General features: G+C 34.5%; 1 protein-coding gene across 1 annotated transcript; it reads right to left on the reverse strand.

Moving 5' to 3' along the window:
* Positions 1-1,061: 1,061 nt before the first annotated feature.
* LOC105649917 (S-adenosyl-L-methionine-dependent methyltransferases superfamily protein) lies at positions 1,062-8,788 on the reverse strand. Its single transcript, XM_012236752.4, has 8 exons — positions 8,587-8,788; positions 8,204-8,429; positions 7,992-8,126; positions 7,030-7,252; positions 6,113-6,299; positions 3,305-3,489; positions 2,359-2,496; positions 1,062-1,314 (listed from the first exon to the last, which is right to left on the reverse strand). Exons 1-8 carry the CDS (start codon positions 8,687-8,689, stop codon positions 1,186-1,188), a joined length of 1,326 nt encoding a protein of 441 aa, XP_012092142.1. The 5' UTR covers positions 8,690-8,788; the 3' UTR covers positions 1,062-1,185.
* Positions 8,789-16,507: the final 7,719 nt, after the last annotated feature.

The raw sequence follows: 16,507 nt of genomic DNA on the forward strand, positions 1-16,507 counted from the left end.
TCAAAAAGACTTCATACCTAAAATTTGAAGTCGAAACCTCTAGTTAATTTTAATTATATCAATTTTAATTCTTACAATTTACTCTTATAATTCTAACCAACTTGCAAATTCCAACACTTTTCAATTTCACTTTATAATTTCAATTTAAATTTATAATTCCAATCCATAAAATATAAAGTAAAGTAATTCCACAACTTAATTGGATAATAGAAACTATAAGTCATACTCCATTACTAAGCCATACCATGTGCTACAAGTTACTCAATTGTTCAAAAAAAAAAAAAAAAAAAAATCTTTTGATTTTTGCAATTTACTCTTATAATTCCCATTAACTTACAATTCCAACATTATTAAAATCAAATCTTGAATTCCGATTTGGACTTGTGACTCATAATTTCAACATTATTGAAATGATATATCATTACGTTATAATTTCAGTTTTCCCTTATAATTCCAATTTGAATTTATAATTTCAATTATAATTATATAGAATATATACTACAGTAATTCCATATATGTAATTGGATGATAGAAATATTAAATAGTACAAAATTATCTATGCCATGTGTTATAAATTGGAATGATTACTCAATTATTTAAAAAAATTATATCAATTTTAATTCTTACAATTTATTCTTATAATTTCCATGAACTTACAGTTCTAACATTATTGAAATTGAATCATCATAATTTTATAATTTTGATTTAACTTATAATTGATGGACTAATTAATTAGATCAAGTGAATCCATCTATTAGGACAGGACACTAAAAAAGGTTTCTTAGACAATCAATCATATAGGGGTAAGGGAATAGAACTGCAGCAGCACACTAAAAAAGGCTTCAGGAATCCGGAGTATCGATTGTCTTATGTAATTCTGTGCATTAGAGTTTTCAACATATATACTCGGTTTGGTTTCAGTTTTAATAGAAAAATCAATACTTTTTTTGAGTTGGTTCCGCTTTCATTAAACCCAAACCCGAGCGAACCGAACTAAACTGATATAGTTCAGTTCGATTTTCATCTTAAAAAATATTTCATTTTATTCAGTTTGAAATGAATTTATCAAACTCCTATGTAAGACATTGATAAATTTTCACTAGTAGAATGTCAATGTGTGAGATTCAACTAATGTTAGTACAAAATTGGTTTCTTGTTAGAGAATATACATTTTACATGACACATTTATAACACTCTAAGCAAGATATTAGTAAGGTATGCACCTTCTAGATAGGATGGGTCAATAGGATGGTCAGAAGCTGCACCGGCCTGCCGTACGACTGTGATTTTCCTTCCCGCCATTGATGCAGCACCCTGATTATGGTAAAAATGGGACAACAGAGAATGCATTCGATAAAATTTTATTCAATTCATTTACAAATCACAATTTCATATTCAGTATAAATGAATTTATTCATTAGGGATTCTATATTTTTAATTCTACGAAATTAGTTACGCTCTAACTGAGTTATATCAAAATTGATAAAATTTGCGAATGAACTCTAAACTTAAAAAGAAGTACAAGTTATTAAAACTAATAAATTTTAAATACAAACTAGTAAAAACTACACATTTAAAACAAATACGAAAATCGATTTATAAATGAATTTATTTTTTTAATGAAATTCATTTGCAAATGAAATGAAATAGATTTATTCCAAAAAATATGTAAGAAAATATGATATAAAGTGATTGACCAGGTTTAAGAGGGAAATGCAACCCTTATTCTAAACTTCAGCCATTAGACACTAAAAAGTCGTCTATGACAATCTCAAAAAATATCACCATTTTAATTTCCAACTCATTATTTCAAGAGTTACGGAGATTTGTACAAAACATTCATAATCATTTTGCAGGATAGTTAGACAGGACTTCGATCTAGGAGCAAAAGCTCAGAATTCCACAACTTTCAAAAGTAACTCTTCACGACATTGCAGGAGATAATTATTTACTCCACTATAGCGATTTTCAAATTCAGATTATTTTATATTTTAATTAATTTTGACTTTATTCGAATAGTCATGACATTTTTTTAGGGTTTACTATGTAAGGTTTTCTTCTAGTATCATCTCAAAAAAAAAAAAAAAAAAAGGAGACTACTCTAATAGGATTGATGTTTAAGGTTTTATATTTATTAGGATATATTTAAGACCTTATTTTAGTGAGATATGCTTATAAGCTGGGTTGTATTTTTTTAGTTTTATAGTAGATTCAGATGTTTTAGTAATATAAAAACCAACTCTAGTTATTTGCTTTTCCTAGTTGTTTAACCAGAACTTTGAGCCTATTTTGGTTGATTTTTTTGTTCTCTTTATCATCTGTTTTAATCTGGTTATTTTGCTGTATCAGACTACTTGCCTGGAGAATACGCAGGAACATTCCACTTTGGGTCATGGCTCCTGAACATGAACACGTCATGAGAAGACCACCTTTCTTCGTCAATCTCATTGCCAGTGAGTTAAGATTTCTGTACATGCCCAATGCACTTTGTAGAACCTGATCAGTGAGAACCATAAAATTAGGAAATATTGACGATTGTTTGAAATGGGCAGAAGAGCACACAAGGCAATGGTTTTGTCCAGAGGAATAAATTGCTGTAATAACAGAAATCTACGCATAAAAACATGAAAATATGAATGTCTAAGCCTATGAAACCTAATATGTCACTTGTAATTTAAGGTATATGAAATTATCGTTCACAACATTTCCCAAAATACCGTAATACACCAATATGATAGGAATAGGATAATAAGGAAAAGAATCCACTCAAGTCACCAATGTTGAAGTAGCAAGTTTTAACAAATACAGTGAGAAGTCACTAATGACTGTGCCATCATAAGTACAGCAGTTCCTCATATAGTGAGCAAATATATGCATTTAGTGAATGAAAACATCATATTACATGATTACAGATTTACATTTTTTTTTTATCACCAAAACAAATTAACTGCTACACTGAGATCAGCAGAATGGTACAACAAAAAAGAGATTGCATCTTTGAAGAAATTAAGGTTGTATGAAACAAGGTAGTAATCATGTTATAAAATAATTAAGATAATATCGTTCTAAAACTAAACTATAATCGGATGCTCATCCAACTAGCACAATGGCCTAAATTTGTCAACTGCTAGAAAATTCATTCAAAGTGGACAGTTTAGTTAGTTAACTATAACATGAGAACTATGTTTCCATTTTATCAAGCTAACAAACAAGAAAATGTGACAAGTTCCCAACTAAAACCAATTTCAATATTTGTATCTGTTAGAAATTCTGTCAAATAAGATTTAGATGCATGTTGCTGTACCTTTTTTCTTGGTGCCAGTTTAGGAGGATCCAGAATAACTACATCCCATGATTCATTTCTGGAAAGGGCACCTTTCATAAATTCAGTTGCATCTTCTCTCAAAAATGATATTCTTTTTGGGTCCAGATGGTTAAGAATAATATTTTCTCTAGCAAGCTCTAGAGCAGGCAACGATGTATCGATCCCTGAAACAATGTAAAAAGTTATCAGACAACTTAGCCTTTAAGATACATCCCTTTTTATTTTCTAAAGTAGCTTCCAAATTAATAATTTAAAATGGCAGCTAGCTTTATTTTCAGTATTACAGCATATCAGAGGTACATGCAATGACAGAGCAAGAATGAATTTGAAGGGGAATGCAAATGGAATATTTTGGTGAGGAAAGGGAGACCAGGGTGGCTAGGAAGAACCAAAACAAAGTTTTGTGGGAGATTTGTAGGGATAGAGCACCATAAATGAATTTAGACAGTTTAGAGCTATGAACACCTTCAGCCTCCCACCTATCTTCCTGTGTGCATGTTATGTTGGTAATGGACAAGAATGAAAGGGACAGACAGAGAAATTCAGTAAAAGAAGCATAATTCCTATCAGAGATCCAATAAGCTTTCTTCTATAGTCATGATTCTTGAATTAACAAGTTACTTATGCAACAGTCAAACAGAGTAATGTCCAAGCAACTTATGTGAAGCAGCCTGTGAATGTGATCTAAAAGCTGAAATTTAGCATATGCACAAATCCATTCTTGAAGTTGAATACATTAATATGTATGAAGTGCATCAAAGTTGATGATAGGATCAACTTCTAGACAATGCTGATGCACAAGCCCAAATTGACAGCAAGTTTCATCCCTATGACACAAGCTAACACGTTTCAGAACCAGTCAAACTGTAAATACACAAAGCAAAAGCTAGCAGACCTCAAATCCATTTAATTGTATTGTAATTGATGCCTAATGCTAGGATCAATAGTAGTAAGTGGCTAATAAGGATGTTCGGATTGTAAACACCGTAAAACATAGGAAAAAAACTTAGTTTCATCCCCAGGTGTGTTAACAAATCTTAAAATTCATGATTCATGCAATTTTACTTTGAAGCTCACCACTAGCCCAATTACCATGTGAAAATAGCTTATCGACATGGTTGAAACCTAAGTTTCAAGATATTGATAGTGGCAGATTATGTAATACATGCTACCTTTAAGGGTGTTTGGTTTTCGGAGTTCAATATTACAATTGGCAATCACTTTCCTGGAAAAGTAGATTCCTAGGGAAGTAATTCAAGGAATATTGGATTATCACGTTCGATTATAGAAAAATTTCCGAGAAATGTGAGATAATTGTTTTTGGTTAGCCATGGGGAAATACATAACAGGTTACTACCATCATTACCCTTAAATTTTATAATTTAATTTACCTAATGCTCTAAAACTTTACCATATAAAGATATAAACACTAATTGAATAAAATCTTTGCTAATAACCAACTAATATGAAATATAAATATTATTCAAAAAATAATTAAATTCAAAATATATGAGCTGACAAAAAAGATCACGGAAGTCCAAAAGGAAAATCTTATCAAAATCAACCAAAAAGACATTTTTATGATTAAGGATATTAATGTCCTTTAAATTTTCTTTTAATTTTATATTCCCATAGGAATGTAATGTTCTTCCATCTTTTTAGATGGGAAAGTACCTTTCCATATATATGGGAGAGAAAAAGTGAGATTCATGAATATAAAAATCTAACATTTTCAGAAATGTAATATTCATATGCCAACCAAACACCAAAATTTTACATTCATGAGTCACTTTCCTATATGATGCCAGTAGCCAAGGCATTTGGTTGCTGGAATTTTTACAGAAAAGTGACTTAGAAATATAAAATTTCAGTATTTGGTTTGCCGACAGAGTTAGGACCCAACTTGAGGTGGGGAAGAATAGGGAAGCCACCTCATTACCTAAACATGGGCACCAAGTAAAACAAATGCTGTAAGTACTCTTTTAAGAGGTCCTACACCATCACAATGATACCTCTTATACGCAATCTACTTTTTTATTTTTCCTTGCAATCCTTGTGTTACCTTTAATTTTTTTGCATTTACTGTTATTGTTACTTCCAAATCTTGCTTTATATTTAAGTGGTTGAATTGATTTTGTGGAAGTTCCACCTTTTCTTTTCTATTTATATTCCTTCTGTGTTAATCTCCATATTTAAATTTATTTTTATTGAATTTCTTGCATTTTATTGTCCTTTCAAGTGTTTCCCATTTGCTGTCAGTTGCAGGCCTACTAGCACAGATTCTGCAATAATCATTTTGCTCATCATTAGCTATTTTCAGCTGTTATTTCTTTTCCTACTAGCTCTGTATCTACTCTTTCTGTTGTTTGCCATCCATTACTCTTAAATTCAATCCCAAAAAGGAATTATTAACCTACGTGAGCAACCCAAGGAACCAATTATATAAATTTAAGATTAAAAGCCTTTTTTGTTTTCACTTTGAGCTAAGATTGATCCATTTGAAGACTACTTTTCTCTTAAGAGAAATAAAAGGGGAAAACATTCCATGTGTCTAGAAAATCTAGAGACTCACTCAATGTGCCTTCACTTCAAGGCCTTCATAAAATATCACTATGAGAGAGAGAGAGAGAGAGAGAGAGAGAGAGAGGAGTCAAGGCAGCCAATTTGATGTATAATTTGGCAAAATCAAGTTAAAATAGTATTGACCCTGCAATCCTAAAAAGTGGCATTTTGCTAATACTAAATGAAAGTAGATAGAAGGTTAAAATTTGTGGTATAAATCTGTACCTATAACATCTAAGGCACCTCCACGGATTGCATTTAGAGCAAAACCACCACTGTAGCAACAAATATCAAGAACTTTCTGACCAGCTGAAATGTTTGATATAAATTGTCGGCTTTCGCGTTGATCAGCATAAAATCCAGTCTTTTGCCCTGCAACTGAAATTGCATAATAGATCCCATTTTCTACAACCTGCAGCATGAAAGTGGGTTGGCGTCAACAACGCTTATATAGTTAACAGATTTCAATAGAATCAGAAGCAGGTTGCGCAAGAAGGAATGCCTAACTTAGATTGTGCACATAATAGGTACTTTTTCATACATGCATACAAATAAATATCTACAGATCACATGATGCCATGACCTTGGCTAGACATGAGGCAAAAAGTCATTATCATTGAGGCACAAATTATAGCCATTAATCTGGCCAAATATAAGTTAGAAGCCAATACACAATAACTACACAAAATCAAAATGGTATATTCATCATTCCAGTTAAAATACATTGCTTACTTGAAATTCTTAAACCTGCACATAGGAGGGGAGCAGCAATGACAGAGTAAAACATTATCTATATAAATGGAGATACAGCAACAGACATCATGGATGAAATAGTTGCTTCCCCTCTTGTTGACATACTATATCAGACTTCCATGCAATATAACTGTGGCTACCTTGGAGGTGTGTGCCTGTAACTTTAGTAGACCAGTAGCAGTATTAATGGGGTTGAGAAAGAAAGAAAGAAAGAAAGGCATTGGCACCCAAGAGAATGATGAGAAGCATCATTTTTATCAAACTAATTGGCCAAACATTAAAATTCAAGCTAAGGCTCACAAATTTTTGAAGTTTGAAGCACCAATAAAGGGAGCATGAATGACAAAACTGATAGAGATGAATTATAATCATTCAAAGGCGTGTTCTACCTTTGTCCTTTCTTGACAAATGGATGAATGCATTTCTTTCAGATCCAACACATCCATTCCTTCTTCTTTTAAAATTTCAGCTGATGGTCTCCAGATTACATGATTAATTTCATCAATTCTACCAATGCAAGCCTCTACTTCTGGTTTATACTTCTCAACCCATGCAGCGGATGATGCTATTACAGCTAAATCTCCAAAGACGTCAACAATTAATCCAGACAGTCTGCAGTAATGGAGTGGTATGCAATTTGCAGATAAGTGTGCTATTGACCACAAAGATAATAAAAGTATAAAAATAGAATATTTAATGAAAATCAGGGATAGGGTCCTAGTACATAATAACACAATCAAACCATACTTCCGCAAAATGTAATTTGCCTTTTTCCTCCTTTTTTTACCTTCTGCTGTGATATTTAGTATAACCTACGTTACCTCGACATCAGTGTGAAAAGTTATCAGCTATAAGTACAAATCACATCCATTTCAGAGTACCTTTATGCAACATGGGTAGTTTTGGACAAAGAAAAGAATCAAAGTAGCTAAAATTAGATGCTTAAACCACACTGTTTTATGTGATGAACCAGAAACTTTAAAATGCATCGTGACATAAATCAAGAATCCAACATCCAACATTCCAAAAGAATTGAAATAAGATTCAACAACCAATAATCTACAATTTGCTTCTAACCCAACATTTGAAACAGTTCAATGTGATTAACAGACACCTACAAAAGCTGAAATGAGAACGTTATACATCTATTGAGAGATCAGCGTTGTAATGAACTTAAATATATATGTCAGTATTGATGCATACATACACATATACAACATCAGTTAACAAATAACATTTGATTGAAAACATACAAGTAATTCTCAGATGTTGGACGCAAATGGATGTGGAAGATGTTTTAGTGAATAAAGACTAGTTTAATTGCATCAATGGAATAGTCAAGCTCAGATACCTATCTCCTTCACTATTGAGAAGGCGATATGCATTTGTCTGGGCTGAAGGAAGACTCAACCTCCTGCGTAACTGAATGGCTGCGTTAATTCTTGTTTCAAGTAATTTCTCCATGTTCAATGCGCAAGAAGGATCTCTGCACCACATGAATGAAGTTAATTGCGCCTTATAAAGGTAAACAAAATTTGAAAAGTCTTGTAAATAAGTACATACTCCATCGCTTCCTCTTCTAATTGCATAAGCCTAACACTGAACATGGAGACAGAATTATACAAGCCCCAAGCAATAGGTTTCTCTGTGCCATCAGCAACAAGCACAACATCTCCAGTCTTAGGTGGAGGCCTACCTATTATTCTATCGATTGCTCCACTGTACACCATTGGGCTTCCATCCTTAAAAAGTTGTGTCTTCCCTTTTTTCAGTACAACCTTTGCAATGCCTATACTCATAAAAACCAAATTTAGAACTTGTTTTTTAATTGATAAAACCAAATGCTCAGTTAAATTATTATTAATATTTCAGAACGAAACCCAATACCAGAAATCTGAAGGACACGTTAAAATTGAATATAAGAAAGGAAGACAAATAATGCTGACCTTTAGTTGGGTGAGAAGAGGCAATATCTTCAAGGGTAGATGACAATGAACAAAGAGGCAGAGACTTTGAGAGGCGGGACGGAAGCTTCAGCTGCTGAAGCATCTTGGTGTTTTTGGGCTATAGCCGCTCCCTGGGCTTGGTTTGTTATTTCTTTTTTCTTTTTCTTTCTTTCTTTCTCTCTCTTTTTTTTTTTTAAATCTTTTATCATCATCTTAGCATCAAAGTTCTGTTTGGCGAGGTCAATCTTAGATACAACATGCAATATCACCTCCGCTGTGCCGCGGAATTATTATTAAACTAGTTGTTTGAATAATTATTATTAATTATATTATTTTTAAAAAAATTTTTTAATTTATAACCTCATAATTAAATGCAATTGGAAGTAGGTTTAATGATATAAATAATAAATAATAATAATTAAATCTTATTATTAAGGGAAAATAAGTTGATTGGTAAATTAGTCAAACTAATATATAAGAATTTATGTCTTCAAAAACTAACTATTAAGTCAATAAATTATGATTTTATTACCACTTTGGTCATTTCATTCAAACAGAGGCATCGAAGCGTTAAATTTAAAAATCAATTTTAATTTTTTACTATTGTTAATGACTGAAGTACCATCTGAAAGATAAAGAACATTTAAAAAGTCCCTTAGAAAAAAATTAAGCCTAGGGATGGAAGCAGTGTGAGTATTTTAGGGTACCCGTTTCGCTCCGATCCATTTAAAGAGGACATGAGTAGTTATAAGTGGGTTTAGGATAAGTCAATCTACGAAGCAGAGGAAGAGAGAAGGACTGGACGGATGGAAAGCTTTTTCACAGGCCCAAAGATCTGATCTCATCGGACCTCACCGGGCCGGGGAAGGAATGGGTGGTCCGGGAACAGCAACGGGAGAGGGCTCGTAGCCCCCCCTCTTCCTCTTCCCCACGCCTATTTGTTCCCCCGGAATTCAAAAGGCGACCCGCCGCACCGGGCTATAAGATACAGATGAGTACAGATAATAAACTTACTACCCGTAATAGGTATGAATAGGGTACGAGTATAAGCCTTTGAATACTTGCTACCCGTTACTCACTATTGGGTACTCATGGATATCATATCAATTATTAGTGAAAGTTTTATATTTTAAATAAGTTCGGATTTAGATAGTTAAGATTCGTGGGTATCATATCCGTATAATGGTACTTTAAATAGATTTTAGATGGATACAGATAGTAAAATTTGAAACTGATTTGGATACGGAGTTAAATGGATATTTAAATGGGTTTGAAACGGATATGGATAGTAAAATTTTAAATGAATATGAGTACGGGTAGCTTAAATTTCACGGGTTCCTGCCCCACTTCTATCCTTAATTAAGCCTAATAAATAGTTTCAACTAGGAGAGTGCAAACGGGTGGTTCAGTTCTAAACCATTAAAAATCGAAAACCGAAAATATATTTTGTTTAATATCAAAATAAATTCGCAAATCGAACCAAACTAGTTGGTTCAATACGGTAGGCATCGGTTCAATCAAATAGTTCGGTTTTACTCAGAAAATAAATGTTTTGGAGCAACCGATCCAAAAACCGAAAACTGAAATTATGGAAGATTTCAAACCAAAGCCGAAATCGAAAATCGAACCAAAAATAAAAATAACTTGGTTCGGTTCAGTTTTTATTTTTTCCAAAGTTGCTCATCCCTAGTTTCAATTCCTGCTCTTCTAAGTGGACTAATATACCATAAGCCAGCTCTAAATAACAACCCAATAAAATAATCTAAAGAGAAGAATGATTATTTATGGCGCTAAAAATTCTACCCATAATTGCCTAATTCTGTTGATTTCAAACGTAAATACATTTTTTCCTCAACTTCGTAAAAGAATAAAGATGGCAAACTAAAATTTTTTTTTTGTCATACATAGCTTGCCCAAAGCGGTTTTTTATTTTGTGAATTCTTAGTTTTCATATCCTCATTTGAGATCTTGGCGCTGGTGTCTAAATTGTAAACTTAGTGGCAGAATTGTAGCAATGATCCTAGTGAAGTAAAGGGCAAAACCATCTAATATACCATAAATTTTTCGATTTACATCAATTATATTTTAAAATAACCTTAACCCTCCGTACCAGAATGACCTTTTTGTTAAAATTACACCCTGCCTTTAATCTGATCAAAATTAAACAAAAAAAAAAAAAATTCATGGGCCCCACACCTGTAGCTTGAGTTAGCTAACCCAAGGAGTTGGTTAAGGAAAAACGGTGCGTTTCATCTCTTTTGCTCATCTTCTCTCATTTTTGCATTGATCATCCTCAACGTGCAGACTTCCATTTTCTCTCTCTATCACCATGGATCTTTCTCATTTTTTTTTTTTATTTTGAAATTAATTAGAGCATATAAGCCATTAAAAAATATATGTGAATAGGTTGATGATAGAGAAAGAGTGGAGCCAACAGCCTTGATCCAAACCCCCAACCTGACACAAGCAGAGAGTAAAGTTATTATGGTGATTTTGTCCATCTCAACTTTGGCAATTTGCATCTCTTTGAAAAGCTCCAAACCTTGCTGTAACAACTCATTTACAAGTAACCATTAATTAGCGCAGTGAAAGAAACCGATTTCCTTTCTATCTCCTTGTTGAATAGAATAGAAGCCTCACTGAGATTCATGATAGAGAGAAAATGAGAAGGGAGATCGACAAAGAAGAAAACGAAGACAGAAGCCAAAGTGAAACAGTACGTTTTTGCTAATCCAATTCTTTGGGTTAGCTAACTCAAGCTACAGGTGTGGGGCCCATGAAATTTATTTTTTTATTTCTAATATTCATCAGATTGAAGATAGGGTGTAATTTTAACAAAAAAAAAAAAAAAAGTCACTCGTTGAGATTATTTTAGAGTACAATTAATACAAATCGAAAAGTTCAGATATATTAGATGATTTTGTGGAAGTAAAAAAGGGTAAAAATAGTCCATTAACATACTAAAATTCCAACTCAGATTTATTCACTTCAAATCAACTCCATTAAGAAGAGGTTAAATTGTTGAAGAATATAGGCCCATGAATTCAGGTGAAAGGATCAATTCATGTGGATCCAGTAGAAACGCAATACATTTGACAATATAGAAAAGTTGCATGGCCAAATATACAGTGTCTGAAACAACATAAACTATGATGGGCTGAATATATAAATTCACCTTTGAACTTTAATTTTAACCTTGTAACATCTTGAACTTTGCGGATGATCTATAGTGCATTTGAACTTGTAAATTTTAGTAAAATTACACACTTTGCGACATCAATATCAATAATTTTTAGAATTTTTGACTTTCATTCGTAAAATATCTATTTAGATATTTTGGAATAATAGCTTTCATATCCAAAAACAACAGGGAAAATTCTCCTATCCAAAAACAAAACAAGATCCCTGAAAAAGGCTACAAAAGAACAATATAAAAATTTTCTTAAATTAAAAGAGAAAAAAAAAACTCAATAAAGAAAGATAAAAAATTTACCAGTTTGAGAAGATGGGAGGACCTATAGCCTCCTCTAAAACTGAGAAAATAAATATGAACAGGTCTGGTAATAGTACTGTCATCTCTGCTATGATAAATTAAATTTCAAAGTTGATCCATTTGAGAGAAATATATATGGCAAGTAAAGAAAAATCTACACAGCCATGGTGTAAGCTCAAGATTATTTCTTGTCATTTTTACACAGATTGATCCAAAAAGTCACCACCGTTGTGGCAGTTGCTCGTTGATCACAAAATGTCACCGCTATTATCAACCTTGTTAGAAATATAAATATATAATCATGTAAAAGAAAATTTATCAAGCCTCAAAGAAGAATAAAAATATCACTTACTCAACCCAGTCCATTTTGTAGTGTCACGACCCATTTCCGTGGGCCGAACCGGCACTAGGACCTGGGTAGGCTTAAGGCCCCCAAAGCCCGTAGTAAGCCTAACTTATTTAAATCTTACATTCTATTCATAATTATGGATTCAGGCCTAATAATCTATTTCACAAATATATCCAAAATATAGTCCACATAATAAATGTCTATACTCTATTTAATCATTTACAACCCAGTTGGAATACAATTGCGGAACTCTACCTTTATATTCACATCATTATTTCTATCATTAACGGTCTTCTATAATAAGTATTTCAATTCCATAGGGCTTTCCTTTCTTTCTATTACCTGGAAAAAAATAGTAGGCAGGGGTGAGCGCCAAACTCAATGAGTAGGGTTAGATAACCCTCTCACCCCACACAGTCACACAGATGCTAAAATATTTTAATCTGGTCATGCGTTTAATTATATAATCATGCAGTTTGTCACACAAATGGCAATACAACAGCAATCACAATTATTATCACCTTCATATAATCACATCACGTGGAAATTAGTCAGTGGAGTCACCGAACCCCCGATGAGCCGTCCTCCCACATGGCTCATCCTCTCACATGTGCACCAGGGAGCCGATCCCCCATACTGGCCGACCGGTCTAATCCTCACTTGACCAACCCTCTCATTGTTTTTCCATTCTCTCTTTTCTTTTCCATACCAACAGGAGGCAACCCGGTCGTCTCCATCAAATCTAGATCATCAGGCGCTCACAACAGGAGGCCACCCTGCGGGCTGCGATCAAATCTAGATTATTCGGTGCACCCAATAAAGAAGCCAACATGTGGTTAACGGTAACGGTAACGGTAGGTGCACACGGGGGCGCCGATCTCCCATTTACCCGGCTAACGGTAATCAGGATCCATATAACGGTAATGGTAATCATAATCAGGATCCATATAACGGTAACGGTCTCACAAACCCATGGTGACCCACTTCATCCCAATTCCACACAAACAAAGCACAGCATAGTCACAACACAAATAATCAAATAATTTTTAATATCATCAAATAGTGCATCACAGTATGATAATTCAACAAAATAATGCATGATAACATTTAGCCGTGAATGCATGAATGCAGGCGGATGATACTAGTTATCTAACACTACTCACAATTAATAAATTAAATTAACTAAATTAATTAACTACAAATAATAAAATTAATTTAATTAAATAATATTACTAAAATTAAATTAACTAACCAAGATTACTAAAATTAAATTAATTAACCACAATTAATAAAATAAATTCATACCCAAACAAAATATTATTTTCTTGCAGGATTTGGGATTTTACGCGTACCGGATTGAAACTACGCGTGCTGGAAGCGATTGGACCACCTGAGATCGACGCAGGAGGGGCTGACTTGCAGTGGTGGCGCGACATGGTGGCGGAGCAACTAGCGGCGCAACTGCAGGCGCGACAGATATGCTCCTGGTGGTCGAAGACACGCTGGAGCTGCAACTGAGCTGAGGCGCTGCTCCTATCTACGGTGCTCGCTAGATGGAGGCTGTGAAGAATGGCGAGCGGCGGTGAGGAGCGGTAGTGGCACTATGGCTCTGCTCGAGCTGGTGGAGGCGCGATCTGCTTCTGCCAGCAACGGAGTCGCAGGCGCAGGGAAAAAGAAAGAGAAAGAAAGAAAAGAAAAGAAAGAAAGAAGAAGAAGAAGAAGAAAGGAGGAGGAGAAGATGGTGGCGCGGTGGTGCTGCGTCTGGTGGTATTGCGTGGGTGGTCGGGTAGCGCTAGGCTGAGTGAGGGAGGGAGATGAGCATTGAAGATAAAGGGCAGGAGATGTTTCTAGATGGTTTGGGCTGGTTCGGTTCGATTTCGGTTCAATTCAGCTCAAATCTTGGTTTTTGCTCGATTCTTGATTTTCCCAATTGGTTTTTAGTTCGATTTGTCACTGTACGAATTATTAATTTGTATTTAAATAATTAAATATATTTCCAGGCTGTCAGTTTATTAAATTTAAATGGAAAATCTTTGAAAAGAAAAATTTGGGTTGTTTCATGTAGTTTGATCCTTGCCATCTACAATCGTCTAAAAAACACAACCTAAATTACTCAGTTTTATTAACCTATGGAGTAATAAGGATGCATCTACCCCTTGGAGTGATAAGGTTGACTAATAAAAACTGGAGCTAGGAGAGATAAGGTTGGTTGTAATTCAGCTATAAATCTGTTAATTATTCTTGGTTTGAATTATTCTGGTGACAAGAGCTTTTAAGGGTGATAAGTTCTGTTACATGGGATAGAGTCTAGCAGATTGTTTTCCATTATTCTCGTCATTTAGTTGTAAAGTAGTCTATTTAAGTATACGACTACACAGTTATTTCTAGTAAAAAAAAAGGTATTAAAATTAATACGAGCAATACACATTCTTTCTTTCTTCTTCTTAATTTCTTCGTGGTATCAGAGCGAGTTAATTTCCAAACCCTTCTAATGGCCTCCTTTTCTCTAAATGTGACAAACTTTGTTACCTTGAAACTCAAACAAACAAACTACCCCTTGTGGAGAGAGCAGATACTAAGCTTAGTTGAGAGCCAGGAGTTGTCAGATCATCTTGTGAAAGAATTCCCGGAGGCTCAGAAGTTTGTTGCTCCTCCTACACCAATTCCTGAAGATTATCAACCACAGCTTACAGATAATTTCAAAGCATGGCAAAAGTCAGATCGCTTACTTCGCGGATGGATCTGTGGAACCCTAAGCGAAGAATATCTTGGACTTGTCATCGGCTTGGAAACAGTTTTCTCTGTTTGGGGGGCTTTGAAGGATGCTTATGCACAAGACTCCTAAGAGAGGGAATTTACCCTACGACAACAATTGACTTATTTTCGCAAAGATGAAAATAAGACTATAGCAGAACATTTGCGTCTCTTTAAAGAGATTTGTGACAGTCTTGCTGCAATTGGCAAAATGGTACCCGATAATGAGAAGGTCTTTTGTCTTCTCACAAGCTTGGGACCCCAATATGAAACGTTCACAACCACAATGCTCAAACCACCACGTCCAACCTACAACGAATTAGTCTCTCAGCTGAAAAATCTAGATCAGCGGTGAAACTGGTTCTGAAGCTCATCTGACTCGACTTTGGATCAGATCTCCTCTTATGTCGCATTCTATGGAAATCAGCAGAAGCAGTTGAACTCTGGCTTAAATCGAGGCGGGTTTACCTCCCAGGGTCGAGGGTTCCAAGCGCAACAACAACGTGGACAAACTCAATCCAAAGGAGCTTCAGGTTCTCAACGCCGACCACCACCAGCAGGTTAGCGACGTATGACAGCAAAAGAGCGGGAGCTGTATAAAGATAAAGTTTGCCAGTATTGTGAAAAACCCGGTCATGTTGCAAAAATTTGTTGGTGGATTCCTAAAGCGTCACAAGAAACTCTTTCTCATGCTTTAGCTGCTCTGACTTTAGACAACGGAGTCGTGGATGCTGATTGGGTTGTTGATTCAGGAGCCTCGCATCATATGACAGGTAAAAAATTTATGTTAGAAACTGTGACAGATTATTGTGGCTTAGACTAAATTGCTATAGGTGATGGATCTTCTTTGCCTATAAACGGAGTAGGTAATGCTTTCGTTAAACAAAAAAATAATTTACATGTTTCAGATGTTTTACTAGTTCCTGAGTTAAAACAAAACTTGTTGTCTGTGAATCAGTTAACGGATGAATATCCTGTCAATTGTGAATTTACGAATGTGGCTGTTAATGTGAAGGACCAGAAAATGGGGCAGGTACTTCTCACAGGACCAAAGAAACATAATCTGTATAAATTGTCGGGTACGCCCGAAGCTTATTTTTCCAATCGATTTAAAGCGGGTACTGCTGCAATTTGGCACCAAAGGCTGGGTCATCCTTAAGCTTCAGTTGTTTCTATTTTGAATAATAAACGTTTAATAGATGTTAGAGGTTCTTTGCAATTTAGCAATTTATGTGATAGTTGTCAAATAGGGAAAATGAGTAAATTTCCTTTTAGTTCTTTTATTCATTCTAGTTCTGCTGCCTTTGATAAAATCCACTGTGATT

Source organism: Jatropha curcas, chromosome 10, assembly GCF_041381405.1.
Source record: "Jatropha curcas cultivar XTBG-Jc1 chromosome 10, XTBG_Jcur_1.0, whole genome shotgun sequence".
Classification (NCBI taxonomy): Eukaryota; Viridiplantae; Streptophyta; class Magnoliopsida; order Malpighiales; family Euphorbiaceae; genus Jatropha; species Jatropha curcas.